The sequence below is a fragment of the Aulonocara stuartgranti genome (genome assembly GCF_965226115.1).
Source record: "Aulonocara stuartgranti genome assembly, chromosome: 14".
Classification (NCBI taxonomy): Eukaryota; Metazoa; Chordata; class Actinopteri; order Cichliformes; family Cichlidae; genus Aulonocara; species Aulonocara stuartgranti.
This window is the reverse complement of record NC_138950.1, coordinates 2,171,276-2,197,275: the sequence shown is the minus strand read 5'-3', so window position 1 is coordinate 2,197,275 and position 26,000 is coordinate 2,171,276. Positions and strand designations below refer to the sequence as shown.

Sequence of the window (26,000 nt, the reverse complement as noted above, 5' to 3'; positions counted from 1 at the left end):
GCTGAAGCTTCCTGCTGGTGTGTGCACGCGCCCTCACTCCCCGGGGTGCCGACGCTGCACGTGCTCATCAGGTCAAAAAAAAGACGCTCTAAAGCTCGAAACGCATGCGCCACATTAGAACTCGCTCATATAATAAACGGAGGCCATTTTTCACAATTTCATTCATAAATCTCACACACACACACACACACACACACACACACACACACACACACACACACAGATAACAGAATCAGCATGCTTTATTAATCCCTGAGGAAATTATGTGGGTTGCAGTTGCATTAACAAAAACAGACTAAACTATTTAACAATACAATATGTCAGGATATAAGGAATAGCACAATATGTAAAAATCAACACATAATAAGTATCCAGGGTTGGCAGATGTGATTATAAGGAAATATCTTGAAAATTGACAGCAACATTACCGAATAAGAAAGAGAAAGGGTGCAACTGTTGCAGTGTTTAGTGTGTTAGGTGGAGGAGTTGTACAGGGAGCCACGGGCAGGAATGATGTCCTGTGTCGTTCAGTGGTGCTTTTCAGTAATCTGTCTCTCACTGAACGTGCTCCTGTGGCTAGCCAGCACGTCATGGAGTGGGTGGGAGGGGGTGTCCAACATTGTCTTTATCTTGGACAACATTCGCCTCCGACACCACTTTAAGGGAGTCCAGCTCCATCCCCACAACATTATTGGCCTTGTGGATCAGTTTATTTAGTCTGTTAGCATCAGCAAGCCTCAACCTGCTGCCCCAGCATGCAACAGCATAGAGGACTGGCCAAAACAGACTCGTAGAAAATCCAGAGCATAGTTCGACAGATGTTAAAGGACCTCAGCCGCCTCAGAAAATAGAGATGACTCCGGCCCTTCCTGTAAAGTGTGGTAGTGTTTTTAAACCCAGAGGCATTTATAGTCGTCCACAATGTCCACGTTGACCCTGTGGATTGAAATGGGGTCAAGTGTTTCCTGGTCTTACTGAAGTCCACGATCAGTTCCTTGGTCTTTGCCACGTTGAGCTGCAGATGATTCTGCTCACACCACGTGACAAAGGAGTCGACCACAGCCCGGTACTCTGACTCATCACCCCTCCCGATGCATCCATGCATCCATACACAAACACTGCATGAAGCTGACGTGTTTCCAGCGTCAGGCAGCTGCTGCAGGACTGAGACGGTCTGACTCGAATGTTTAAACATGCATTCGTGCACTAAAGCACTTCCTCTCTTTCTAGCAGATTCAATCACTTATGTGAGAATGTGGTTTGAGCAGTTTTCACCTGCATGTCGATGCAGCTCTGATTGGATGTTTCTGCACATCCTCCTTGAGATTCACGAGCAGCACTGAGCTCCCTGCTTAAACAGCACGACGTGATGAAGGTTAATATGAACTGTAGACGATGTGAGGGGCAGAGCTGTGACACGTTGTGTTTTTGCACATGTATGAAACCAAACGGCAGAATTGGTTCTGGGATGTTGTTGGACTTGGATGTGCAGCCGAGTCAAAAGTTTCTGCAAACGTGTTTTAGGGTTTGGGAAAAACTGCACTTGATTCTTGAAATGAGACGTCGTGCTGTGGTCTGAGGATAAGATCAGACCTTCACCCTGAAGCCTGCACAGCTGGAAAAATGATGCTCTGACTTTCAGCTCTTCCTCCTGTTCTTCCTCAGTGACATCACATGGGCTGGGGTCATGTGACCAGTTTATGTGTGAAACATCCAGTTTACAGCTCGGAGGAGTTTTCACGCCTCCTTCTTGTTTCTCTGAGACTCTGCCGACTCGTCTCGAGCCAAACATCTGTTGTTGTTGGTTTATATTATAGAATTCATCCCTGCGACAGACACACACACACACACACACACACACAGACAATAGGGTGTGATGAAGCATGCCTCGTGCCAGGAAGGAGGGGGGCTGAATTCAGGACCAGCAGAGGCACGCGCTGCCCTCATTCAAATACAAATAGTGGAGGTGGGGGGTTGGGCGGTGGGGGTGGCAGCCCAACAAAAGCTACAGCTCATCAGCATGAGCGCCTCCTCCTCATACACCTGAGGTGAAGGGGAGGCCCGAGCTCTGTGTTTCGGTCCATTCGCTGAACATTTTCCTGAAATTGAGCAGGAGTGTCTTTGTTTTCACAGCTGACAGCAGAAATCTGGGTTTATGGAAGTGCTCTTCAAACCTGTGAGCTCAAAGCTCCGCAGTAGCTCTGAGATCAGGTTTATTCTTCTAAATTTAACCAGAGTAACTTTCAAAAGTCACCTGAAAGCTCCACAGCTGTTAAACTGGTTTAAAGTTCTCTCTGTAGATTAGACCCCACCACCACCAGCAGCAGCAGCAGCTGTTTAGCTGCAAACAGAACACAGCCAGCTGAAAACTGGCACCTTCACAGCAACGCAGCAACAACAGCTCTGATTGGTTAAAACTCAAGTCTGTGTGCATTTAAACACCCCTGGAAACACCTAGTGAGCTCAGGGCTCAGGCATTACCAGTAATACATGAATGAATGAATGAATGAATACATGAATGAATGCAGCAGGCCTTATTTACTCTCATGTGTTGACACTGTACGCAGAGAGTTTATGGCTCTGTTTTTGGTGACAAGTTAGCAACATCAGTGAAGCTCCACGGCCTGAAGGTGGGTCATTATCATACAGCTGAGACCCCCCCCCCCCCCCCCCACACACACACACACACACACTCACACACTCACACTAAGGTGCATGTAATCTAGATTGAAATCTCATTTGTTGAAGTGTGTGTGAGGCGTGCCTCAGCTACGGCAGCCTGGAGGCGCAAAAGCTGAGGAACGAGGAGCTTGTTTCAGACAGCAGCTCCGAGGCTGCACCTGAGGGCGAGTGTTAGATAAAGAAAGATTATTATGAACTGTGGATCATGCAGAGCTGCTGTAGTGCAAGAGTAGAAATATGTCAAAGATCAGCAGAGATCCCTGTAAATGATTATTTTGTTTGGTTTAAGTTCGCCCCATTGCTTATGTTGATGAAAAATAACGACGTCACTCTGTCCCACTGTGACGTGTGACACCGACCTGAAGAACAGCGAGTATAACTGGGCTCCCAAAATGACTCGGTTGGTGTTGGAGAGCCCTGATGGGTAAAAAGCAAACCAGTGATGAGAAAGAAGCAAAACTCCAAACGGGACAAAGCAGCTGTAAGTGTGCGTGTGACGGACAGCTGGACTGGGCTCTTCATTCTTTTCTAACATCTCTCACAGCAGAGTCTGAGTCATTAAACTAAACTGAATGTATGAGACTGAGCCACAGCTCGATCACAGAAACGTGGAAAGTGCTTTAGTTTGATTACTATCAGGTGACTTCACTGAACACAAATTCTCAGTGATTGATTTATTTGTGTAACCTGTGCAGTCCCCGCAGATTAAAGACTGCAGATTAAAGACTGCAGATATCTTTAATCTGCAAATATAAAAAACTGTGAAACACATCAGTCCAATTCCGGACCAACAGCTGAATTTGTTGGTTTTATTGGTTTCAGCAGCTCTAAATCAAACAATAAAAGTTTCGCGCATTTTAAACTCAACCTCTGAATATAAAAATCTCAGGCGACGTGTCAGGATAAGTTGTGGTGATTTAATCCTGCCACACTAAGAACTTGACAGGACCACGTTCAGGTTCTTCTGACTTCGCTGTTTCGCGCTTCAGAGCTTCAAAACCACCCACCATAATTCCAGTCTTCCTCCCCACTCGTGGGACGGCACGCGACAGGAGAGGCGCGTGTGGTGTGCGCGGAGAGGTAGTTTCACTTCCACAGCACATTTCACTGCCTCAGCGTGCTGACCGCAGAAGGTAAATACCTGCGGACACTTTGTGACGTCACAGAGGCAGTAAAAGCAGCGCCTCGGTCGTGAGCGTTTGGCTCCTGGCACTTTGCTGCGTAATTGCACCATCAGCTGGTGAAAGCCAATCAAAGCATCCCCCCCGTCCCTCAGCCCCCGTCCCTCGTGACATCGTCACACAGAGTGTTGGAAATCTGTATAATCTGAGTGGCTCAGGCTTCGTGTTCTCGCAGCGCTGGAGAAAAGAAGCGCCTGAAAAATAAAAAGTTAAAAGAACGCGTAAAGCGTGCGTAACGGCGCGCGGCATGGGGAGTTTCACTCACTGCTGCTTTTGTTTTTCTTTCGTTCTAAACTCATTTCACAGAAACATCAGCACAGCAGCCCTCCCTCCTTGCAGTCGACGCACCTCCTTCCTGCCCTCCTCCTGAGGTATAAAGGAGGTGGGACGACAGCTGCGGTCCAGAGTTCAGCGCGGAGCGGATTAAACTTTGTTTCAGTTCGGGTTGCACACCGCGGACACTGCCCGCTCTTTCTGGAGGTTTTTCTTCGTCTCTCCGTTTGATTTTGGATCCTTTGGACTTTACGCACTGGACCTGTGGACGCGCCATGGCACGCTCGCTGCTGCCGTGTCTCCTGCTGCTCGCCTTGGCACAGACGGTGAGTGACAGCGCTCACGGGACCCACGGGGGCGTGGGGCTTTGTTGATGCTTTTGTTAAACTGTTGTGTTACGTGTTTCGGACACGCTGCGCTGCAGAAACCGCGCGCGTCGGGTTTGTGATGCAGACGTGCGCCGTTTTGCAGTGATGAATTCGTGTGCGTCTTTGCACCAGGTGACCCCTCTCCTCTCTTTGCCCCCCTCAGGCTCTTACCGCCGGAGTTTTCGAGCTCAAGATCGACTCCTTCACCAGCTCCAGCGGCATCTGTGGCCAAAAGTCTGAGGACTGCCTGATTTTTTTCCGCGTGTGCCTCAAACACTCGCAGAACGTTATTAAGCCGGAGCCGCCGTGCACGTACGGCGAAGCGTTCACGGATGTCTTCGACGCCGACTCCAACTCCATCTCCGAGAGAGAGCCCATAAGAGTGCAGTTTCAATTCAAGTGGCCGGTAAGTAACGACAGTCACGCGTGTTTCAGGCGTGACAGCAGCGCAGCGAATGCACTAAAGGAGTTATTTCTTTATTGCTCTTGAAATCTTAAAGGTTTTCAGCCACAAACATCCAGAGAAGAAGAAACTTTTCTCAAAAGCCTCAGAAAGACAAAGCAAACTCAAATGTGCCGTTTCCCTCCACGTCTACTAACATCTAACTAACTAAGATGTTTCCTTTCCCGGTTACTTTCAGGGGACGTTCTCTCTGATCATTGAAGCCTGGAAGGCGGACGCTCCAGGACGGTCCATAGGTAAACTCCCGACGCATCGCCGCCGGCTCACCGGCAGGTGGCGACAGCTCACACAATCAGGCCTCATGCTCACAGTTCATCTTCCCGCACAGAGAATCCACTCGTGATTCGTACCTGTGAACATCAACAAGCACCAGATAAAGACACTTAAAACTATTATTTGTTAATGTTTACTATCGCCACAGACGAACATAATTAAAAACACGAGTGGTGTTTTTGTCTGATGATGATGATGATGATGATGATGATGTATTTCCAACCAGAGAATCCGAACAACCTGATCAGCCGGCTGGCCACCCGCCACAAGCTGAGGGTTGGAGAGGACTGGACCAAGGGCGAGAACACCAGCAACCAGAGCGAGCTCCACTACTCCTACCACGTCGTGTGCAAGGAGTTCTACCACGGGGAGGCCTGCTCCGCCTACTGCCGGCCACGCAACGACACCTTCGGCCACTACACCTGTGACAAGGAAGGGAAGATTAACTGCCTGGAGGGCTGGAAAGGAGAGTATTGCACAGTGGGTGAGTGTCCTCTGTGATGCTTTCAGCAATTCAACAGAAATTGTCCTTTAAGGTGTAATTTTACTGCTTATGATCATTTGAGGAGAGTCATTGGTGCCCTTCTCACTTAAGATTACACCCAGAGTCACACGCTGAGCAAAGCTGTTTTTAACGGCTCCAGTCTCACGAAAATATACTAAAAACGTTCAATGATGCAACAAAACTGGCTCCAAATCAGGAGCGATCTCTTGTTTTCTTACAGTAGTGCAACTCCTCCTCCTGAGCTCCCTCCATTTTTTATTCTAACGTTTCTCCTGCTGAGGAAGGGGGGGGGGGGGTAAAGAATGGGACCCTTGGCAGCCTTGAAATTGTGAAGTCAAGCAGTTGTCAGTGCCACCGCTGGCCCTGGTGGCTGCAGGGGACAAAAAAGAGATGTTAGAGCTTATGTCGTTTCCAGTGTGCGTGTGTGCCTCTGAGGTCTGCTCCTTTTGTTTTGAGATCAACAATGGGCCCCCAGTCGGCCCCCGGCCCGCCCGCCTTTAAGGGGACACGCGCTGCAGCTTAATGTGTGCTGCCTTGCGTGAAAGGAGACAGCATGTGTTGCTTTTGTTGTGCGGGCCAGCTGCTTCGTTCAGCACTTAACAAGCACTTGTAGGGGAGCTGTGTGTGTGTGTGTGTGTGTGCGTGTGTGTGTGTGTGTGTGTGTGTGTATGTGTGTGTGTGTGTGTGTGTGTGTGCGTTTATTCATTCAGTTTTAAGGTGAGCTTTCAGCAGGTCCAGGTTAAAGTGAGTCTCCAGGAAATTAAAGAAAGTTAACGTGATGCAGTCATGTAATCGTGACCGTGTGAGGAGCTGTTTTGTCTCTCTCTCTCTCTCTCACACACACACACACACACACACACACACACACACACACACACACACACACACACACACACACACACACACACACACACACACAGTCATGATAATATTTCCTCCCTTCCCTCTCTTTCTTGCGTTCTTTGACCTTCCTCCTCCTGCCCTCTCTCTCCCTGCGTCCCTCCTCCTCCCATCAGCCATCTGTGCAGGGTGCAGCGAGCAGCATGGTTTCTGCAAGTCTCCCCGGGAGTGCGTGTGCCAGCAGGGCTGGCAGGGCAAGAGCTGCGACGAGTGCGTCCGACACCCCGGCTGCAAACACGGGACCTGTAAGCTGCCCTGGCAGTGCGACTGCAGGGAGGGCTGGGGCGGCCTGTACTGCGACCAAGGTGGGTTTAAACCTGCGGGAGCGTCGCCCCGGTGGGGTTAACGGGCAGCTGAGGGTTTCCTTTGCAGGTTCAAGCATACCCCCACCCCACCCCCACAACAAACCGACGCTGCGGCTGATTTGTAACTTCTCCTTTTTCTGTTTATTGAAATAAATCCACACACTTTCAGAGCTGCAAAAAGATTCACCCAGTTTGTTGGCAACGATTTAAACTTTCAGGAAAACAGTGTGAAGCTGATGTATTTCACTATGAGGTGTTTTTCTGCCTGTACGTCAGCTGTTACTGTCCTCCCACAGTGACGCATTTTAGCTGAAACTATGATTTATTTCACAACTCTCATCGAACAGCAAGTAAAAACCAAGAGTGCTCTTTAAAGATGTTTTATTTTTAGTTTAAGGAAGTGTAGAGCTGTTTTTAACCATCGTTTCTGATGCCGGAGGCGTCTGACTAACTAAGATCAGATTAATTTGTCACTTATATCTTTAAATGACCTGATATGATGCAATTTATTCACAATATAGAAGAAGCTTGGGGCTGATATGAAATGAGGGCTGCATTCGTGTGGAAGCAAACCCCTTTGCAGACAAGCTTTTGGTTCACCGCATCAGTTATTTTCTGTTTCAGAGACTTTTACCTGAAATGTCAGCAGACATCGTGTCAGCAGCTCTAAATACATTTCTGACAATCTTTAGAAATAAGCTGCTGGTTTAGTTTTATGAGCCAATAACAGTTTTTAAGTGACTGTAACAATGATTACTTTATACGCAGGTTCTTTAAAGCCACGCACCACAGCAGGTTAGCCACACAAATGTTGTGTTTCATGCACTTTGCTGCTGAACCTTCAGTTCAGATGATTGTTTTTGCTGTGACGCAGTGAAGAGTAATCATGAACATTTCATATAAAGAATTTAAACATTCAGTTTTGTCTTTGGTGACACAAACTTTTGGCCACAGCGGTTTTTAAATCCCAGAACTGAGAACTGTGCTGCCATGCAGAGGTATGACCTCTGACCCTGCTCATCTGCAGAATATCAATAGATTTAAGGTTAAAGATTGAACACATTAAAGACAAATTTCCACATTTGATAACAGATCTTTATGAGGGGATGTTTTTATGTGTGTCATCTGCATGTATGCAGAAAAAAGCCACATGTACTGTGTTTAAATGAAGACGGTTATGTTGGGCCAGTATAACCAAAACATGAACAATAAATATGTTTTTCTTCCCACAAAGTCCAGACAGGGCAGTGGGAGGGTGGTGGGATGGTAGAAAAGCCATTTCTAATATTCCCCTCAGACGTGACACTGCTGGTGCCTGACCGGACATCCATATGTGACGAGCTGGGAGAAAAACAGTCCCACTGTTGCTTCCATCGATGACGCCGAGCACAGAGGACACCGAGTCCTCTATTTGAACTTTTAACGGCAGGATTTGGCACCCTGGGAATGAGGATTTGCTCCTCAGCAGCATTTGATCATTTATAAAAGTAAACCTTTAGACAAAGTCACCGAGGTTGACAGCATTGTGTTTGAGCTGAAGCGGGGCACCTCAGGGCGCCATCCTGAGTCCTTTTACATTTTCCTTAATACCTTTCCTTTTATTTTCCTTTTTTGTACATATGTTCACACACCGATCACTCGCATTGATCCAAGTAATCTAATAACAGCTCACATGACAAACTTTCTGTCTTTTTGCCTCTACATGCACCGCTCAGGGTTTACATTATTTGCATTCTGGTTATGGATAATTACATTGCTTTAAAGTGATTGTTCAGTAGACTCAAAAATGTTCAGGTACCTAAAACTTAACTACATGTTGCATTTCAAATGAAGTCCTGAACATTTTTGCTTTTCCCGTTCTGAACAGTAAACTGTCAGCTTAATCAAACCTCTCACCTCTAAGATACATCACCAATCACCTGCTGATTGATTAGGGTTACGTGGATCTGTGTTTGAGATCTGCAGCAGAATAGTAGCAGTAGAATAAATATTGTTGTAAATGTTAAATTACCTGCCTGCTGCTGTCGTGGTTAATGCGACAGTTTCCAACTGTGTCAGCTGGTTTTAGCATTTCAAACAGAAACATGTTGTTTAGTGTTTTACAGCAGCTCCATCTGTCGCTGCAGAGATGAGCTGGACTCGTGAATTATGTTTGCAAGAAAACACATGAATCGCATTGTGAACAGGGAACTCCACAGATGTGTCTGTGTGAAATTAGAAATATCAATCATAATAACAAAACCAAAACACTTTAATTTAGTGGCACTGAGGGGATTTTGTTGTGGTTTTGAGTTCGACTTTCAAACACCAAAGATAAGATAAAACTTTATTAATCCCTCGGGTGGGTTCCTCTGGGAAATTCGGTTTCCAAAAGCACAGCACCGACACCGACAAGGATTATGGTAACAATCAAAACACTAAAACAGCAGACGCCACAGTTGCCTCGTCTCTTGTTGTGGATGTTGTTGTTTCCCGTTTCCTGTAATCTTCTTTCTTCACTGCAGACCTGAATTACTGCACCAACCACAAGCCGTGCCAGAACGGCGCCTCCTGCACCAACACCGGCGAGGGCAGCTATACGTGCGCCTGCCGGCCCGGCTACACCGGCAAAGACTGCGAGGTCGAAGTCAACGAGTGCGACAGCAACCCCTGCAGGAACGGCGGCAGCTGCAACGTAAGTCAGCAACGGGCTCGGTGCAGCCAAACCTCCTTTTCTTTAACTCTTCAGATTGTTTAGGAAGTAACTCCCAACTTTACCAGCTTCTCACGTGCAGGATAGAGCGTTTCCTGGCGGAGTAGCATGTTGGAACAAAAATGCCAGACACAGTCGGACTGGATGTCAAGCTGTTAGCCCTGAGAGGTCAGAGGTCACTGATGGTCACTGTTATGGCCCGTCTAGGCGCGGCCAGACCACAACAAAAAGGCGGTCCACCCCTACATGCTCCTACATTAAACCAACATAGTGACACAGTGAACGGTCTGCCGGTTGGGTCGGGCCGAGGATGAATCACCTGGCAGTCCCTGGCGGTGTCTTCTTATGCGCTGCCTCCCGGTTGTTAGCCAGTCGGTACGATCCATCCACCCTGGATGCACCAATCATGGAGGAGCACCTGCACACTCAGTCGTAACAGTCACGCTAATCCAAATCTTGTTGTGCAAAGTCTTAGCAATCAGGGAGGAAAAAAAAAGAGTAATCAGCTGGTGTGCATTTCCAATAAAGCGTTTTTCTCCACAACTGAGGTAAAGGTCGGGGTCAGGGTCGGGGTCAGGTTAGGGGAATGGGGCTGTTGGTGATGATGGTTTAGAACTTAGTGTTAACACTGTTCGCTCATCATCATCTTTTAGGGAGCCTGAAGCATGAAGTAATTGTCAGTAAATGTTTCATTCATCAGTGCTGTTTATTGAACCTTCTGATAAATTAAAATAGTATCTTAAACAAAATCTCACACTAATGTTCACAAAGCTAATTCTGACAGTGCTTATACCTCAGAGGGGTAACGGTGCGGATTGCTGGTGCAAAGTCCGTGTGATTTTGCTGATGATGTAATAGTTCACCGAACTATAACCTGCACTAACTGCTCGCAGCAGGCCGCACCTTTGCTAACCGATGCTGCAGAATCAGAATCACACGCAGCTTTGCTTGTCGCCTCCTCACCTTGTTCTTCTCCTCTGTCTCTCCTCCAGGACTCGGAGAACGATTACTCCTGCACGTGCCCTCAGGGTTTCTACGGGAAGAGCTGCGAGATCAGCGCCATGAGGTGCGCTGACGGGCCGTGCTTTAATGGAGGCACTTGCATACAGGAAGACACCGGCGGGTACACCTGCCGCTGCCCGTCCAACTTCACAGGCTCCAACTGTGAGAAGAGGATGGATCGATGCAGCAGCAGCAGCCCCTGCACTAACGGTACCAGTCGAGTGTAGTCCAGTTCATGCACTTCACATCATCAGAAACACAGAGTGCCGTCTGATCTCTAACCATGCTAAAGTTCACAGTTACGCTTTCTATGTTATCCTAGTACGTTTTAAGTTCTCTTTGAATGATGTTTGGCCACAGACTGTTCACACAGGGCCAGAACCACCCTCAGACCTCCAGGCTGACGACCCCAAATGGGCTCGAATCCACAAGGCTGCAGATTTCATATACTCTCTATCTATTACATGTAAAGTCACATATTTGAAAGCTTTTTACTGCTTTTAGCTCATGAAAATCTAAAGCACTGTATCTCATATTATTAGAATGTATATAAATAAAGATTTGCATACAGAGACTTCTGATAGCAGTTGATTCACACACGTGGTTGGAGTCCCATTACCACGAACCGCTGCATCAGTGTGTCGTGGACATGGCGAGCGTGTTGTTGCTCAGGCGTTGTTGAAGCTGTGACGGCCACCAGCTCCTGTCGGGTGCGTCTCGTGTTCCTGTCGTGGTTAGCAAACCTCGTCAGCAGTTGGAAGCATGAAGTGCGCTAGCATCTTCTGGTAGATGGCTGCGCCGATTTTGGACGACACCCCAAACCATCACAGAAACCTGACATTAGACTTCAGACCCCTGGATTCTGTGTCTCCGACTTCCTCCAGGACCTTCGTTTCCAAACAAAATGCAAAACTTACTTCAGTGAAAAGAGAAATTTGGCTCCTCGAGGATCAGCTCAGTCCAGGTCAACAGTCGTCCCCGCGGTTGTGTTTGCATGTAGTCAACTAGACCAAAAGCTGCACGGTGTTTATGCTGTTCCAACAGTGAACGACGCAAACCTGAAATATTTCTAATAATTTGAGATACTGGAATTTTGGTTTTCATGAGCTATAAGGCGTAAAAATAAAACTTTCACGTTTTTGGTAATAAAAATCGAATATATCAAAGTTCCATCGGCTCAGCCTGGCAGCTGGATTCAGCATCTGTTCAGGGTCACCAGCAGAGCCCCTCAGGAGCTCCTGGGCAACGTCTAAGGCAGGGGTGTCAAACTCCAGGCCTCAAGGGCCGGAGTCCTGCAGGTTTTAGATCTCACCCTGGGTCAACACACCTGAATCACACGATTAGTTCATCATCAGGCATCTGGAGAACTTCAGGACATGTTGAGGACGTAATTTAGCCATTTAAATCAGCTGTCCTGTATCAAGGTTACGTCTAAAACCTGCCCTCGAGGCCTGGAGTTCGACACCTGTGGTCCAAGGGTTGGTTTAGCCTCCTGTAAACAGTCGGCTTGATGATTAACAGGAAATAGTTGACAGACCTCTCAGAATTCACACATGTGGAGCAACACTTACTTTTAATTCAGTGCCGTGGTGACACGATGCACGCTGCTGCGTTTGCTCCTCTGCAGATACATTTGGAATAAGTCATGCAAGTCAAAGGACAGAATAAATAGAAGCAGCGAAATACTTCAAAATACGTTCCTGAGAAGAAGCAGGTCAGTGAGGAACTGGAGGAAGCAGCCGCCCAGGCTTTTGAAGCATCATCACAGCATCGCATGAGTCATCAGAGAAAACTGAAAACTGTGACTTTGCTGTGTCTCTGCTAACACACACACACACACACACACACACACACACACACACACACACACAGTTTATAATTGTGTGTGAAATATTGAGATACCTTTGCATTCAAACGCCTTCATAGACGTGCACGTGTGTGTTTGCAGGGACTTGTGCATTCCTAGTGAAGTTTTGACGCCACAACATACGTCGAAAACATCACTGTTAAAAATCTTATTAGGTCCCCATTAACCACTTTTATACAATGAACAGAACCAGGCAGATATTATGACTTAATACCATTTTTGAACTTTCCTCAGAAACAAATGTAACGAGAGAGAGGGCTCACGTTTGCATTTTCACCTGGTCTGCGTGTGAGCCAATCACAGGCATGTTTCACACACTGTGGGAGTTCCAGAGGTGGCTGTGGAGAGGGACACGCTCTGGTAAAGGACAAAGACGGTCGTGCTGGTTTATTTTCTCGTGCGCCCGGTCTGTCTGATCGATCGCGTGCTTTCTGAGCTGCTGCTGCAAACTGAATACAAACAGAACAGCAGGCTCGGCTTTATTGTTCCAACAGTCCTGTTTGTACTTGCCAGATAAGACTGAACCACGTAAGAGCAGCCTCCTATCAGTGCATCCAAAACACGTTGGGAGCAGGAAAAGCTGATAGAAAGTTGAGATACTCTGTGCCTGTGCAGTTCAGACGTGCAAGTGGCTGACATCCATGTAAACAATGCAGTAAATGCGCACTCACGCGTGTTTAATCCGTGAAACTAATATCCAATTTGTTCGCTAACCAGCGTTGGCGTCTGTGCAGCTAAAAATAGCAGCCGAAGTCTTTGAATGAGATCGCTGCAGCTCAAAGTGTAAAGAGGGACTGAGCTGCAGGAATGTGTCCAGTCTGGCTGCTTTTCTTTATTACGTGCAGATTCTTTGAATGCTTCTCAGCTTATCAGAGTTTGGTGCTTTTTCTCACCTGCTGTTTGTGCGACTCTTCAGCTCTGATGATTTTACTGCAGTGGCTTTGCGTTGGCGGCCTTGGCTTAAAGCCTCGACATCCCAAAGGCTGGGCCGTGCATCAGTTAAACTTTAATTTAAATACTGCTATAAATCAATGTCCCACAGTGCACAGGCTGCAGTAATGATTAAATAATGACACGTGAAACAACCACAACACACAGAAATGCACCAGAGTTTCAACCAGTTCAGTTTCATTGTGTTTACTTTCGTTGTCACCCAGCAGTCAGGTTAAGTGAAAGGTCGCTCCTGTCGGAGTCAACACAGTCTTACAGTCTTCGTCTAAATAAAAAATAGTTGCAGATTCGGTGCTTTGTAGGCGCCGTGTGAGCTTGAAGATATCAGTGCATATTTTAGACATGGCTGCTACAGCTCGCGTAACCTGCTGAGGTTTTGAAGCATTTCAGCTCCAACGGTCATTTTCTTTGTTTCCTGATATTTTGATGACTCGGGTTGGCGCTGAGGTCACCGAGGATGATTCAGACATCAGAGGGTTGACTTCTCAGCTGGTATATGTGGCTTGAAGTGCAGGGACAGCCTCAGGAAAATCAAATCTCAGTGCATCATCTGCGTCACTGGGATGTTAATCTGTCTTCTGATCAGCAGCGTGTTGCTCTAAACTGCACAGCTGTGGTAGAGTTCAGGTTTGAGGTGTTTTTGGTAATAAGACACAAAAAAGAGCAAATGATGTTACTGTTTGGTGACTCCTACCTGTCTGGCTGCAGCTTTCCATTACAGTTAACGGTCTCTCCTCTCTACATGACAGAAATATAAAAAGCATTACTGAGACGAGGCCTGATGTTTGTGTTGGAGCAGATCAAAGTCACCTTTGTTTATTTTGCTGGTTCCCAGTTTCCCGGTCAGCACTGATAACATCACTCATATCTTATCAGGTTCTGGAGCCGGTAAATTCATATTCAGAATATGAATATTTGGAATTTGCATGCTTAGATGAAATGCATTCATTTGCAGCGACTCGTTTGGGGCTCGGCTTAGTCTTGCCCAGAGTGCGAAGGCTGGTGTGGAGAGAATCGGAGCTAAACTCCTGTAAACCTCACAGCGAGCCTTTCAGATGTGATAGAACATGAATTACCAGTCCCGACTCTTCCTGGGAATCGTTATGTTGTCATTTGTTGTTCTTGTTGTGAACCCAAATATTTCTCTGCTGCCAACGAAGGATAGGAGCGGATAAAACATCTGCTTATGCTTCTCGGTTTATATTTCAGTTGATGAAGCATGACATGAGCTTTATTACCCGCAGCCTAACGTAGGCTGAGAGCTCCTTAACGCGATTTAGAGCTTTGATGTTGCCATGACTGTAGCGCCAACAACGCTCGGCACAAGCAGCTGCAGAAATGTAGATTTTCATCAGCTTCACAGAGTTAAAAGCACATTAGTAGCTCTGTTCTTCCTCCACCTGCCCTCACGATGGTCATATTTGTCTGTCGCTGGCTTATGAGCCAAAGTTTATTTTGAAGACTGTCTCTCACTGCAGGCATGAGTGGAAGCAGGTTAGCATGACTGTTGTGCATGTCGCACGGCTTTTACAATAAAGTTTGCAAGCACTCGTCAACCCTGCACTGAATTGTTCCAGTGTTTGGAAAATGTTGAGTCCTTTCTGCTCTGAGCACAATTTATGATGCAAAGTTAAACGTTTCTACCAGTAACTGTACACAGACGTGGACCTGCGATCTTTAAACGCTTGTAATCAAAGACATGTGTCGGGACGAGTGCCAGGCTTTGCGTAGATCCCTACTCGGACCACCAAAGCAGCTGCTAATGATCAGGGTATGGATTCAGGCCGTGTGGCTGAGCGACCTGTAGTGTCCTGTAGTGTCCTGGACCTCGTTTAGATCCGTTTGGTACCCAGAAGACTTGGCTGCTGCCATCTGGGGGCATCTTTGCAATGACGAGGGTGCGCTTGGTCAGCATAATCAACGTTAGCCGCTCCACCTGCGAGTGGTGTTAGTGCTGTGTGTGTGTTGCTTGGCGGGAGCTCTCGAACATGTCTCGTCACCTCCCGCACAATTACAAACACTGTGTCCTCGTTGCCTTAAACAAACCTGTTTTCGCAGCAGCTCTGGAGACGAGCTCGTCCTTTTGTTCACCTACCTGATTGCACTCGACTCTGTCGAGAGTCCAGCTCTGCTGCCAGCTGTTAACGGTCTGATAGAGTTTTCATCCACGGCTCATTTCTTCCTGGAAATGCAGACCAGAGCTTCACAACAGCAAGATAACCATAAAGTCGGCTCATAGTGGCACGCAAATATCCGCAGACGTGTGTGTGATTCCTGAGAAGTCAGTTAATGCAAACGATCCAGGAAACACAGTGAAAGTTTTCATTTCTCTTTTCAAGCAGTTTATTCTTATCAGTATTATTTTCTCTTATTTGTGTCCAGAACTTCAAATTGCTCCAGATCAATAATCCATAATAGTTCAACTGTAGTTGATCATAAATATTGATTCAGGCTTTTTGGTACTGATAGTATTCAATCATATACACGCTGAATATTCAAATGTCATAAATATCACTAATTAAACTGTGATGTAACCTCATCATATACTTAAAGCACTGTGCAAAAGTCTTGAGTCAGTCACGTCTTTATCGTTTGCTTACACAGAACCTGAGTGTACAGATTTTTACACACTGGCCACGTTTTCACTCGTGTTCTGTCCAGGGCCCTGTTTCAGGAAGCCGGTTTAGTGCAAACTCTGAGTAAGTATACCCTGAGTTAACGGAAACTCTGGGTTTCCGGTTTCACAAAGCGAGTTTAGATTGATCCTGAGTGAGTTACTATGACGACACACTCCGTGAAGCTAACCTGCCCCCTAGCAGGTTTACTTCAACTAACCCTGACTGTCTCCGCCTCTTTGTCGGAAACCTGACTGTAGGAAGTGTCGGACATGGCGTGCCCCTTCCTTGAAGAGCCAGTAGATGTTGAAGCCCAAATTCTCCGCAGAGCTCTCCGCCGGGAGAGAGTGATTAGAGCGCGTTTGGACATTTTATCATTTCCTGATGATTTCCTGTGTGAACGTCACCGTTTTTCAGCACAATCTATAATTTATTTGAATAACATCTTCAGGCCTAATATTGCTCATGTGACACATCGCGGACATCCTCTCAGTTCTGTACATATTATTTGTATTGCACTTCGGTTTTTTACAAACGGGAGCTTTCTGTATAATATTGGTGATGCTGAGCACGTTTCCAAGGCTACCGTCTGTCGGGCAGTCAGGAATGTTACAGTTGCACTGAAACGTCTCCTGTACTCGTTTGTGGTGTTCCCCGGTCACAGACCCACAAGATTTATCAAAGAGGGATTCCACAAAATTGCAGGTATCAGGATGACCAAAACTTAATTTATGGTGTGGTGATACTTGAACTACTACTTAAATTTTACATTTATTTTCAGGGTTCCCAGGCGTGATTGGCTGTACAGATGGCACTCACATTCCAATCATTGCTCCTTCAGTAAATGAAGGAGACTATGTGAACAGGAAGTCTTTCCACAGCATTAATGTACAGGTACATAGTTCCCTGTAGCATTTCAAACTAACAAATTATTTCATTATAGTAATGGATGCTAATTTGTGTTCTCTGCACTGTGAAGATCATATGTGATGCTGCCAACATTATCACAAATGTGGAAGCCAAGTGGCCAGGCTCTGTGAGTGGTGGTGGTGGAGGACCCCCACCTGTTTTTCAGGCCTCCGCTTTTTTTTCTGTTGGCTATAACGGGTCACATTTGAGCATACAGAGTAAGCAAATATGTACTTGTAATGTGCTCAGATAATTTCAATAAGTGCTTACAGAAAGAAAATTAATGTAGCCTCTAACTGCAATTGATTTACATCGGACAAACAGACCAAGCACTATGGCTCATAATACAATTACACCTTACCTGTTTGGACTATATTTTTATATTTCATTTTTACTTGCTGCCAGGAACGTTTGGGGCCTGTTGGGTTGTACCTGCGCTCACATCACATCACAAAATAAAATGTATGAAATAAAAAATAAAATATAATAAAATAGCGTGTTAAATGGGTGGAAATCCCTCGATCAATGTTTAAATTAACACTCACGCATTGACTCTGTCGGCTATGTTTTGCCATGCATGCTCCCTTTCTTTTGCACCTGAGGCTGTGTTACTTTTTTTCCGCAAAATTTGCATGTTATCGGCATATGCTGCCATCAGAATTTCGGCCTCAAGCGCTGTAAGATACATTGACCGCGCCTTCTTTCCCTCCGTCTCCATGGTGACTCGCTTAATCTGTGCTCCACTAATCAGGGCTTTATGTATCCTCGTGCGCGCGCTTCACTTGGGGTTAAAGCAACTCCGCGTTGACTGAACTAATTGTTATCAGCCTTTCTGAAACCGAATATTCCGAGTTGGACAGTTCGGGGTTACTCAACCCTGAGTATCGTTTTTCACTCTGAGTTTTCTAAACCGGCTTCCTGAAATAGGGCCCTGATCTTGTACCTGATGACACAAAGGCTCCTAACAAGAGAACCGGTGTCGTGTACGTATAACACACAACTTAGCCACTGTGAAATTGTATCTTTAGGCTCATTGTTACCAGCAGCCTGTCATAAACACACATCAGTTGTTTCCATTTCTTTAGTTCAATCAAAGATTTCACATTTTGACATAAAAATATTTGGGGGTGAAAAAAGTGATTTCCAAGCAGCCGGATGTGTCTTGTCATGGTGTACGGTGTGTCGGGATGATGGTCGCGGTCATCCTGATGCTGCAGGATCAGGTCGGTATGCAGAGAGGTCGGGAGAGACACGGTAGAGGCTCTGTATTATTTGGGCTGTGGTCAGTGGTGTTGCAGATCTTTATGCAACTATGAACTCTGAAAAAGAACCATCGGATTTTCTTCCACCGTGTAGTACCACCTGGAAACCGTCTGCCTGCTAACGGCTTCATTTTTCAGCACAGTGATGATTCAAACACAGGGCCGATACAGTAAAACCATTCCTTCATGGAAAAACACACATCTGATCAGTCATTGGTCGGCCTCCCCAGAGCCTGGACCTCAGTTTGGGATCATCCCGACAGAGAGAAGAACAAAAGGCAGAAAGAAAAGCTTTGAATCCTTCAGGACGTCTGGAGAACTGTTCCTGAAGATCCTCACAGACGTTACAGAAGCTGGCACAGAGGTCAAGCTGGAACCGGACAAACTCCCCAAAAAACACAAGGAAATTTGGATAATTCAAGACTTTTGCACAGTATTTCATGTGATTTAATTCAGCGTGTTTAATGTGCAATCGACTGTTTTACATCTGGGGGGTTGGGGACGTCTGGGGATATCGTGCCCTCGTCAGGCAGACAAGATGTCTGAGCTGTTTAGAGCTGTGGAGATAAACATATCCTCACCTCAGAGAACGTCTGTGAGAAAGTTTGAGGGATAGGAGAGTTATCAAAAACAGTATGAAAGCATTCTTGTGTTAATAAAGGAGGCGGATAAACTTGACTTCTTTCCCACAACAGGTCTGCATCTTTGCTGCTGCCGTAAAGAGTCAGAAGAGCACCAGATATCGTAGAGAAGTATTTCCAACAAATAGTTTTGGGTTGTTTGAAGAAACTTGACTCATTAGGGATGGACGTGTCCTGTGGCGGACACTGGGATGTTTGTAGAGACCGCTGCCTCCGGGGAGTGTCGTCGCTACGAGCAACTGTCCTGACCTAATATGCAAAATGGTTTTGGTGAGACACGAGTGTTTAGATGCTAGATAATGTTTTTTATTCTCTGTAAGTAGTGTTAATGTTGTAGCTGACAGCCGTGTGTGTGTGTGTGTGTGTGTGTGTGTGTGTGTGTGTGTGTGTGTGTGTGTGTGTGTGTGTGTGTGTGTGCGTGCGAGGAAAACACAACAAAACCGCTGGAGTTCAGATTTTAACGTTGATCTGGCTCTAAAGCTTGATATTTTGCACCGTGCAGGATGTTTTGCTGTTTGATTTCTATAGTCTGTGGTTGGGTAACCTGTTCTCGTGCAAGCTGGGCCAACAGTCAGTTTAAAGTTTCACGTCGTTTACGAGAGGAGACGCATTATCAGGGTCAGACGGCTCCACCGGCAGACCTGGCATTAATAAAGGAAGCATATCTCAGAGTTTATAATTAAACAACAGTCATCATCGGCCTATCATCCGCCCCCGCTTCTCGGGGTGCCTGTCGACCCCTCAGTTCTCCCTGAGGTTCTCATTAACATGTGGAAACCGCCGCCTGCTTATCTTCAATCTGCAGTCATTCCTGTCTTTCAGTGAGCCTGACAGAGGGTAAAAAAATACTGCTGCCTGATAGATGACGCTGTGCTCTGTTTGCAGTGTTGCAACACAGAACAACCAAATATGGGTCTGTTTTTACAGCACACAGCCTGCAGTTTGGAATAACAGCCCAACATGAACCCATACATGGCTGCAGGATCAGTGCCTCTCCCCTCCTAAAAATGCTTTTAGAGCACGAAATCCCAGCAAAAGCAAAAATGAATCATTTGTTAGCTAATTTGTGATGCGCATCTTCTCCTGTTTCAGAGAAGTTAAACTGAAATGACGGATATGGCTGTTTAAGTTTTATAGTCCACTGTTCTGGCAGATCACATGACTTCCTGGTGCTGGAAAACAACTTCTCAGGATGTTTCTAATCACACATGTTTTTCTGAGGGGCATCTGTTGAGAGGAAATGTTGTAAAGAACATTTTTCCCCTCCCGCTCTCAGCCCCGGCTCGTCCTTCCTCTGTCCAGATGGAGTTTGCTTCGTTGTGGCAAGTCTGCAGGGTTCAAAATGTCTTCTGCACACTGTCGGCTTAATTATTACCACAGTTTGTCAAATTTTCAGAAACCTGGTTTCTTTTCTTTCTTTCTTTTGTTGTTTTTTTAGAATGAAACTGTGGAGTATTTAGCCTCCTCCGGCCTCCCCCAAGGCTCTGCTGTGGTTCCCCTGTTTTTTCTAGTCCACATACTAATACTCAGAAATACCAGTGAACGTATGAGACGTTTAGAGCGATTCAATGATGAGTATTTCACAAAAACCTTGTTTCCCGTGTCTGCTGTATGGCTTTAGCTCGTAAGCAGGGCTGAAGGCATCAGAATCTATTAAACGTCTACACACTTTATTTCCTTTCCAAATGATGCTTCATGGCCAACATGCTAACTACATATCTGGTAACACTTACTGCTCAGCAGAATAAATGACCCTAAAACTGGGGCCCGTTTCACCTCTTTGAAGTCTCAACATCAGTCAGTAGCAGATGAACATCTGCCCTCTTCTGCTTTACCTTGCCAGTTGTTTCCTCCAGTTGTTATTAACACACACCTGTTTTTTTCCTGTCTGCAGGTGCTCAGTGTTTTGACGTTGGCAGCATCGTCATGTGTCGCTGTCAGCCAGGCTTCACCGGCTCTCGCTGCGAGACCAACATCGACGACTGTGCCAGCAATCCCTGCAGGAACGGCGGCACCTGCTTCGACAGAATCAACAACTACAGCTGCACGTGCACCCTCGGCTTCTCCGGCAAGGACTGCACGGTGCACGCCAGCCTCTGCGACCAGTTCCCGTGCGAAAACGGCGGCATGTGTTTCACCCACTTCACCGGCCCCGTGTGCCAGTGCCCGCGAAACTTCATGGGCACGCGCTGCGAACACTCTCTCAAGCCAACTGTGAAACCGGCCGCGAATGGAGACCCTCCAGCGGCCATGATTGCCGCTATTGCTCTGGGAATAGTGACATTTTCCCTGCTGGTGTGCGCCGCCATCTTCGTTCTGCGCCACCTGTACCGGGGCAGGGAGCTGAGAGCCCTTTCCACGTCAGTAAAAAACGACCTGGAGACGGTGAACAACCGCAACGCGGTGATTGGCGGAGGGGCGCCCAAGAACGGGAGCTTACCTGGAGCGACTCTGGGCAGCCTGAAGGAGAAAGAGGCCTTCCTCCTCCCGGGAGCTCATCTTAAAATGTCCAATAAGGATGTAGCGCTGGTGGACAAGGGCAGCGACAACGTGGCCATGTTTAAAAACAAAATGGCAGATTACAACCTGGCAAAGGAGGAGCAGCACCTGGACAAGAACAAGTATGACCTGTAAGGACCTGATGGTTTGATAGTTATCTCTGTTTCTGTTTGTGCTTCGTTCCTGTGAGTTTAATTCAGACAAGTCGCAGCTCGTTGTGTCTTAACTGATCAGTCCATGGTGGGGGGGGATCTTCACTGAGTCTTGCTGTCAAAATCTTTGTTTGCTGTTGGATCAACCTTCCCTCTCTCCGTCTGTCTGTCTGTCTGTCTGTCTCGCTCTTGTTTCCTCTAACAGTAAGAAATGCGAGCCGTCCGTCATCGTCCCTCCTCTCAGTTTTGCAAAGGACAGTCTGTATCACTCAGTGTTCATCATCCCAGACCAGCTGGAGCAGTGTGTGTTTGCTACTGAGGTGAGGAACACAACCACGCGAGCGTTTATCTCTCCGTTGTTGACTTGGGTCGATCACATTACTATTACAAGGATTCATTTTGTTAATGGAAGAGTGGCAGCGAAACGCAGAATGGGAGGCTGAGGAAGGTTCAAAGTTCAAAGTCGTCTTTAAACATCTGACACTGAATTTACGACGAAGCAAAATTAAACTTGGTTCAACGTGTCTTTGCTCAGCATGTCCAGAGCATTAAATTCATACTGTTATACAAATGACTTGAACTCGATGAGGATGATGGACAGCTGTGTGTGTGGGTCCAGTGTGTGCACAATAATCTAGATAAAAAAAAGTTAGTAACTGTTAGTAACATTTCCTCTAAAAGTGGAAATGAGAAGGCAAATTTAGAGCAGCTGACATCTGCAGAAAAAAGCCACCAGGATTGTATTTTTCATATTATTAATAGTATTTACCGGTTTATTGACTTGCTTGCTCGGTGCATGGGAGAGGTTCACTCTCAGGGCTTTTGTGCCACAGAGAAACATTATTACTGTTAATCGTCTGTTTTATGCAAACTTTTTGAAATAATTAATTCTAAATGTAGCCAGACTCAAAGTCTCACGTCAGGACTTCATCTTTATGTAGGCCAGGGGTCCAACTCCAGTCCTCGAGGGCCGCTGTCCAGCATGTGTTCAGGTTCTGAGTCTTGCTAATGACCTACTAATGTTATTCAGGTGTGTTGCAGCGGGACACATGGAAAGGTTTCAGGACAGCGGCCCTCGAGGACTGGAGTTGGACCCCTGATGCAGGCTCTGCTATTTTAGCATCACAACATTGTGATTGGTCGGTTGGAGTAATATGATATGCACCAGATGCCCCTTTCTTTCACTCTAATGCTCAGCACTGATGTTTGCATGTCTTCTGGCTACAATGTTCCAGCTTATCTGTAAGTCCATAAGAAAGAACAAAGCTGTGACCTCTGAGTGAGAGATTTTTTGCAAAAAACTGGAAAAAACGCCCCCCGTAGGGGTGAGAAAATGAATACATCCTAGTACTGCAGTATTCTGTGTGACGATGCAAGGACACAAAATATTAATGTCTTATAAATTCAATTAAACTGCTGGCAAATTGTGCTATGTTATTGCAATACTGCGCCTATCACAAAATGTAAAGAATGCTAATATCCCGTCGTCAGTGTTATTGTTTAGATATCGTGCTGACCTAATCACAACTGTGAATGTGAGAGTCAGCGACACTGATTTCACTGCAGCTCCATAAATTGCAGAGAAATGAAGCACAGCAGTGTTTCAGGCGGGCTGCTCGCTGAAAGTACAAACTTTTTTCTAACAGGTCCGGACTGGTCCCAGTGCCTCCAGGTGGAAGAGGTTAAAAACACTTATTAATATTTCTTCTAACGTTGTGCTTCATGAATGATGTTCATGGCGCAGTGCAGTGATGCCGTACGCTGATGACTAACCGCTGCTTCTCTGTCTCGTTCTCAGGTATAACCTGAGATTTTTCAGACCACCAGCAAAGGATCTTTTCTGCTGAGGGCCTGAAAGTGTTTTGTCCAGAACAGTATACCCAGAGGATCTATTCTACACACAGTTTTTTAATTTAATATTTATTACTGCTGCTCAATGGAGAGACTTCTGTTGTTTTAGTCTGCTTGGATACTGTCAATGTTCGGATGGCAATGAGAAGACGAGGGAGGAAAGACTGAACGTCTGGCATCATTTGCACTATTCATTCTTTAAATCTTGCCCTGACTTTCTGTCTCTGCACTCTTTCTTAATCTTCTTTGGATCCACGATCGAAACGATCGAAGCGAGAATTGTCCGCCTCTCACACAGACGGGTGCCTTAGCTATGCTCCCTAATTTCGCAATCATCAGAGGACCTGCTCGCAGAAATGGGAGGCAAACCTCTTTCTTTTAGGTCAAACAGCCGTACCTTTCCACAGATCATGTATCTGTGACCTGGGCTGGATAGTTTGTGACAACGATTCTGTCGTCCACCTTCAATCGCCGTTCAATTTTTCCTCGTCACATTGTGGCCTGTTCAGTATGAAAAATATCCGCCTTACAATCACCAAACCTGCAGAATCCAAAGTGCCTCTGTCCCTAAAAACATCAAAAAGACTTGAAGCCAGCAATCAGAGTGAGAACGTCACTGTCTGATGTTCTCCCAGAAGACTGGACGAGTTTTATTATGGTTTTTAATGGTAAGTTCAAATCCTGCGCTGAGCCTGTCAGTCCACCCGTCTCTGAGCCCCAGTTGTATCTCCAGCCTTCAGCCCTGGATATTAATCGCTGTGTAAATGATGTTTCAGGTGAACTGGGGGGGGGCTTTGTTCCCCTAATAACAATCAGCTGTTTCCTGCCTTTCCGCCTTGTGAATTGAAAGATAATCAAAGTCGAACCGTTGGGCTGGATTCATCGTACGGGTCCATTTGTTCCCAGCTGAATTTTATATTTCTATTAATCAAAAAGCTAAACTTCAAAGCTGCCTTCATGAAACCGCTGCAGACCCAGTTCAGTCGGTCTGACAATAAAAACGCCGCTGACGGGTTTTTTTGCTTTTATATAAGAAAAAAAAGAAAACGTTTTTTATCAGTGAAGGACTCCAAAGAGCTTTTATTCCTTTGTTTTTTTTAATAATCCATTTGATACCAAAAATACGTGTTGTTCTTGTGTAGACGTGTCTTTGTATTATCTTCATTAATTTAAGAGAACAATGCAATGTGTACATACCTCCCAGAAGAACGTTTTCCTATTTAATTTTGCTCGTTGTAAATAATTTTGTATTTATGAAAGAGAATTGTACATATGTCTACGTTAATGTGCCCAATGTCTCCATCAGAATCAACAAATATATATTTTTCTTAAATAAATTAGAAAAATAATATTAACATTATCTGTACTGTGTTTTTCTTTCTGTCTGTGTAACCGAGACTTTGTACATTTCCATGTCTACAAACTAAATTTAGGCTCTCAGTTGAGCCTCCAGCTTATTTTATGTCGAGGACCAAAACTGCTGACGTGTTAAATGACAAAAAAAGGAGGTAAATACATGACAAACCACAATAAAAGCAGTCGTAGTCGAGTATTTCATTTATTTACAGATTATACCCATCATTTTTTTTATGTCCAGTGCTCACAACATTAATAAGAATTCATTTATAATAACTCACTATTTAATTTCCTTTGTATTATTTATTTCATTTATTAATAATAATCTTTACTTGTAATTTCCTTCGTTTCCACCGAGTTTTGAAAAGACGCCATCCTTCTGTTTTATTCTGCGCTGATAATAAATCCACGATGTCCACCGATCGCCTTCTCTGTCGTTCCCGATGACAGCTTAAAAAAATGGTCCCGTGGTCCTGGAGCCAGTGAAGCCCAGCATTAATGAAACGTATCTGTATTCATACAATCATCGATCATTTTATGAGACCTCTTTAACCTTCCCTACCAAACCACAGTCAGTGCGACGACTGAATAAAGTCTTATTAGTCCTGTAAATGGAATCAGATGCAGGAAAATTACGATTTAAAAGCCTCCAGAGTCATAAAACACACACTGGTAGCTGCACAATCAGCTGTGTGTGTGTGTGTGTGTGTGTGTGTGTGTGTGTGTGTGCAGAATATTCACAGTAGTCCACAGAGAGCTGTGCAGTTGTCAGACCAAAACATGGACACTGAGTATCATCATCCCGCTTACCTCAGTGTTTACAGCGTCCCAATAAATTTCACTTTACTGCTCCAACAGGCCGGACTTCATGAAGCCATGATGACTGCCTCACCTACCTGCTACCTTCTCTCTCAGCGATCAGGCTAACGAGTGCCTAAGCTGAGGAAGAGGAGAGCTATGTGTTCGTGGACACGTAACATTTCTTGTTAGCTGGAACTCTTTCGTTTCCCCCTTCATAACAACTGTTTATAACTCACCTGTTTCGATTAGTCATTAATGTTTGCATTATCAGGGGCGTGGCTTCTTTGACCGACAGGTGGATGGGGACGCAGGTGGCTGTAGCTGCTAGCTGTCTGCTAGGCTTCCCCTGAGCTAACTGGAGTCCCTGAACTGGACCTCTGGCTGCGTTTGTGCTGTTGGAGTGTGTTTAACGACATGTCCTGGTGGTTTTACAAAGATTTTGCATTAACTGT

At 45.8% G+C, this 26,000-nt stretch overlaps 1 protein-coding gene across 4 annotated transcripts; it reads left to right on the top strand.

Annotated features, from left to right (window-relative positions):
• Positions 1–8: 8 nt before the first annotated feature.
• dlc (deltaC) lies at positions 9–25,752 on the top strand. 4 transcript variants are annotated; one of them, XM_082503057.1, is made up of 11 exons: positions 3,910–4,462; positions 4,668–4,910; positions 5,146–5,203; positions 5,467–5,724; positions 6,762–6,950; positions 9,455–9,624; positions 10,635–10,854; positions 20,784–21,519; positions 21,746–21,860; positions 23,187–23,221; positions 23,339–24,877. In XM_082503057.1, the coding sequence occupies exons 1-11, from the start codon at positions 4,412–4,414 to the stop codon at positions 23,385–23,387; spliced, it is 2,124 nt and encodes a 707-aa protein (XP_082359183.1). In that variant the 5' UTR covers positions 3,910–4,411; the 3' UTR covers positions 23,388–24,877. The 4 variants fall into 4 exon arrangements, with proteins under 4 accessions (XP_082359182.1, XP_082359183.1, XP_082359184.1 ...); XM_082503056.1 differs by adding an exon at positions 9–71 and having other exon boundaries at positions 4,170–4,462; positions 21,746–24,883; XM_082503058.1 differs by lacking the exons at positions 23,187–23,221; positions 23,339–24,877 and adding an exon at positions 25,606–25,752.
• The last annotated feature ends 248 nt before the right edge of the window (positions 25,753–26,000 follow it).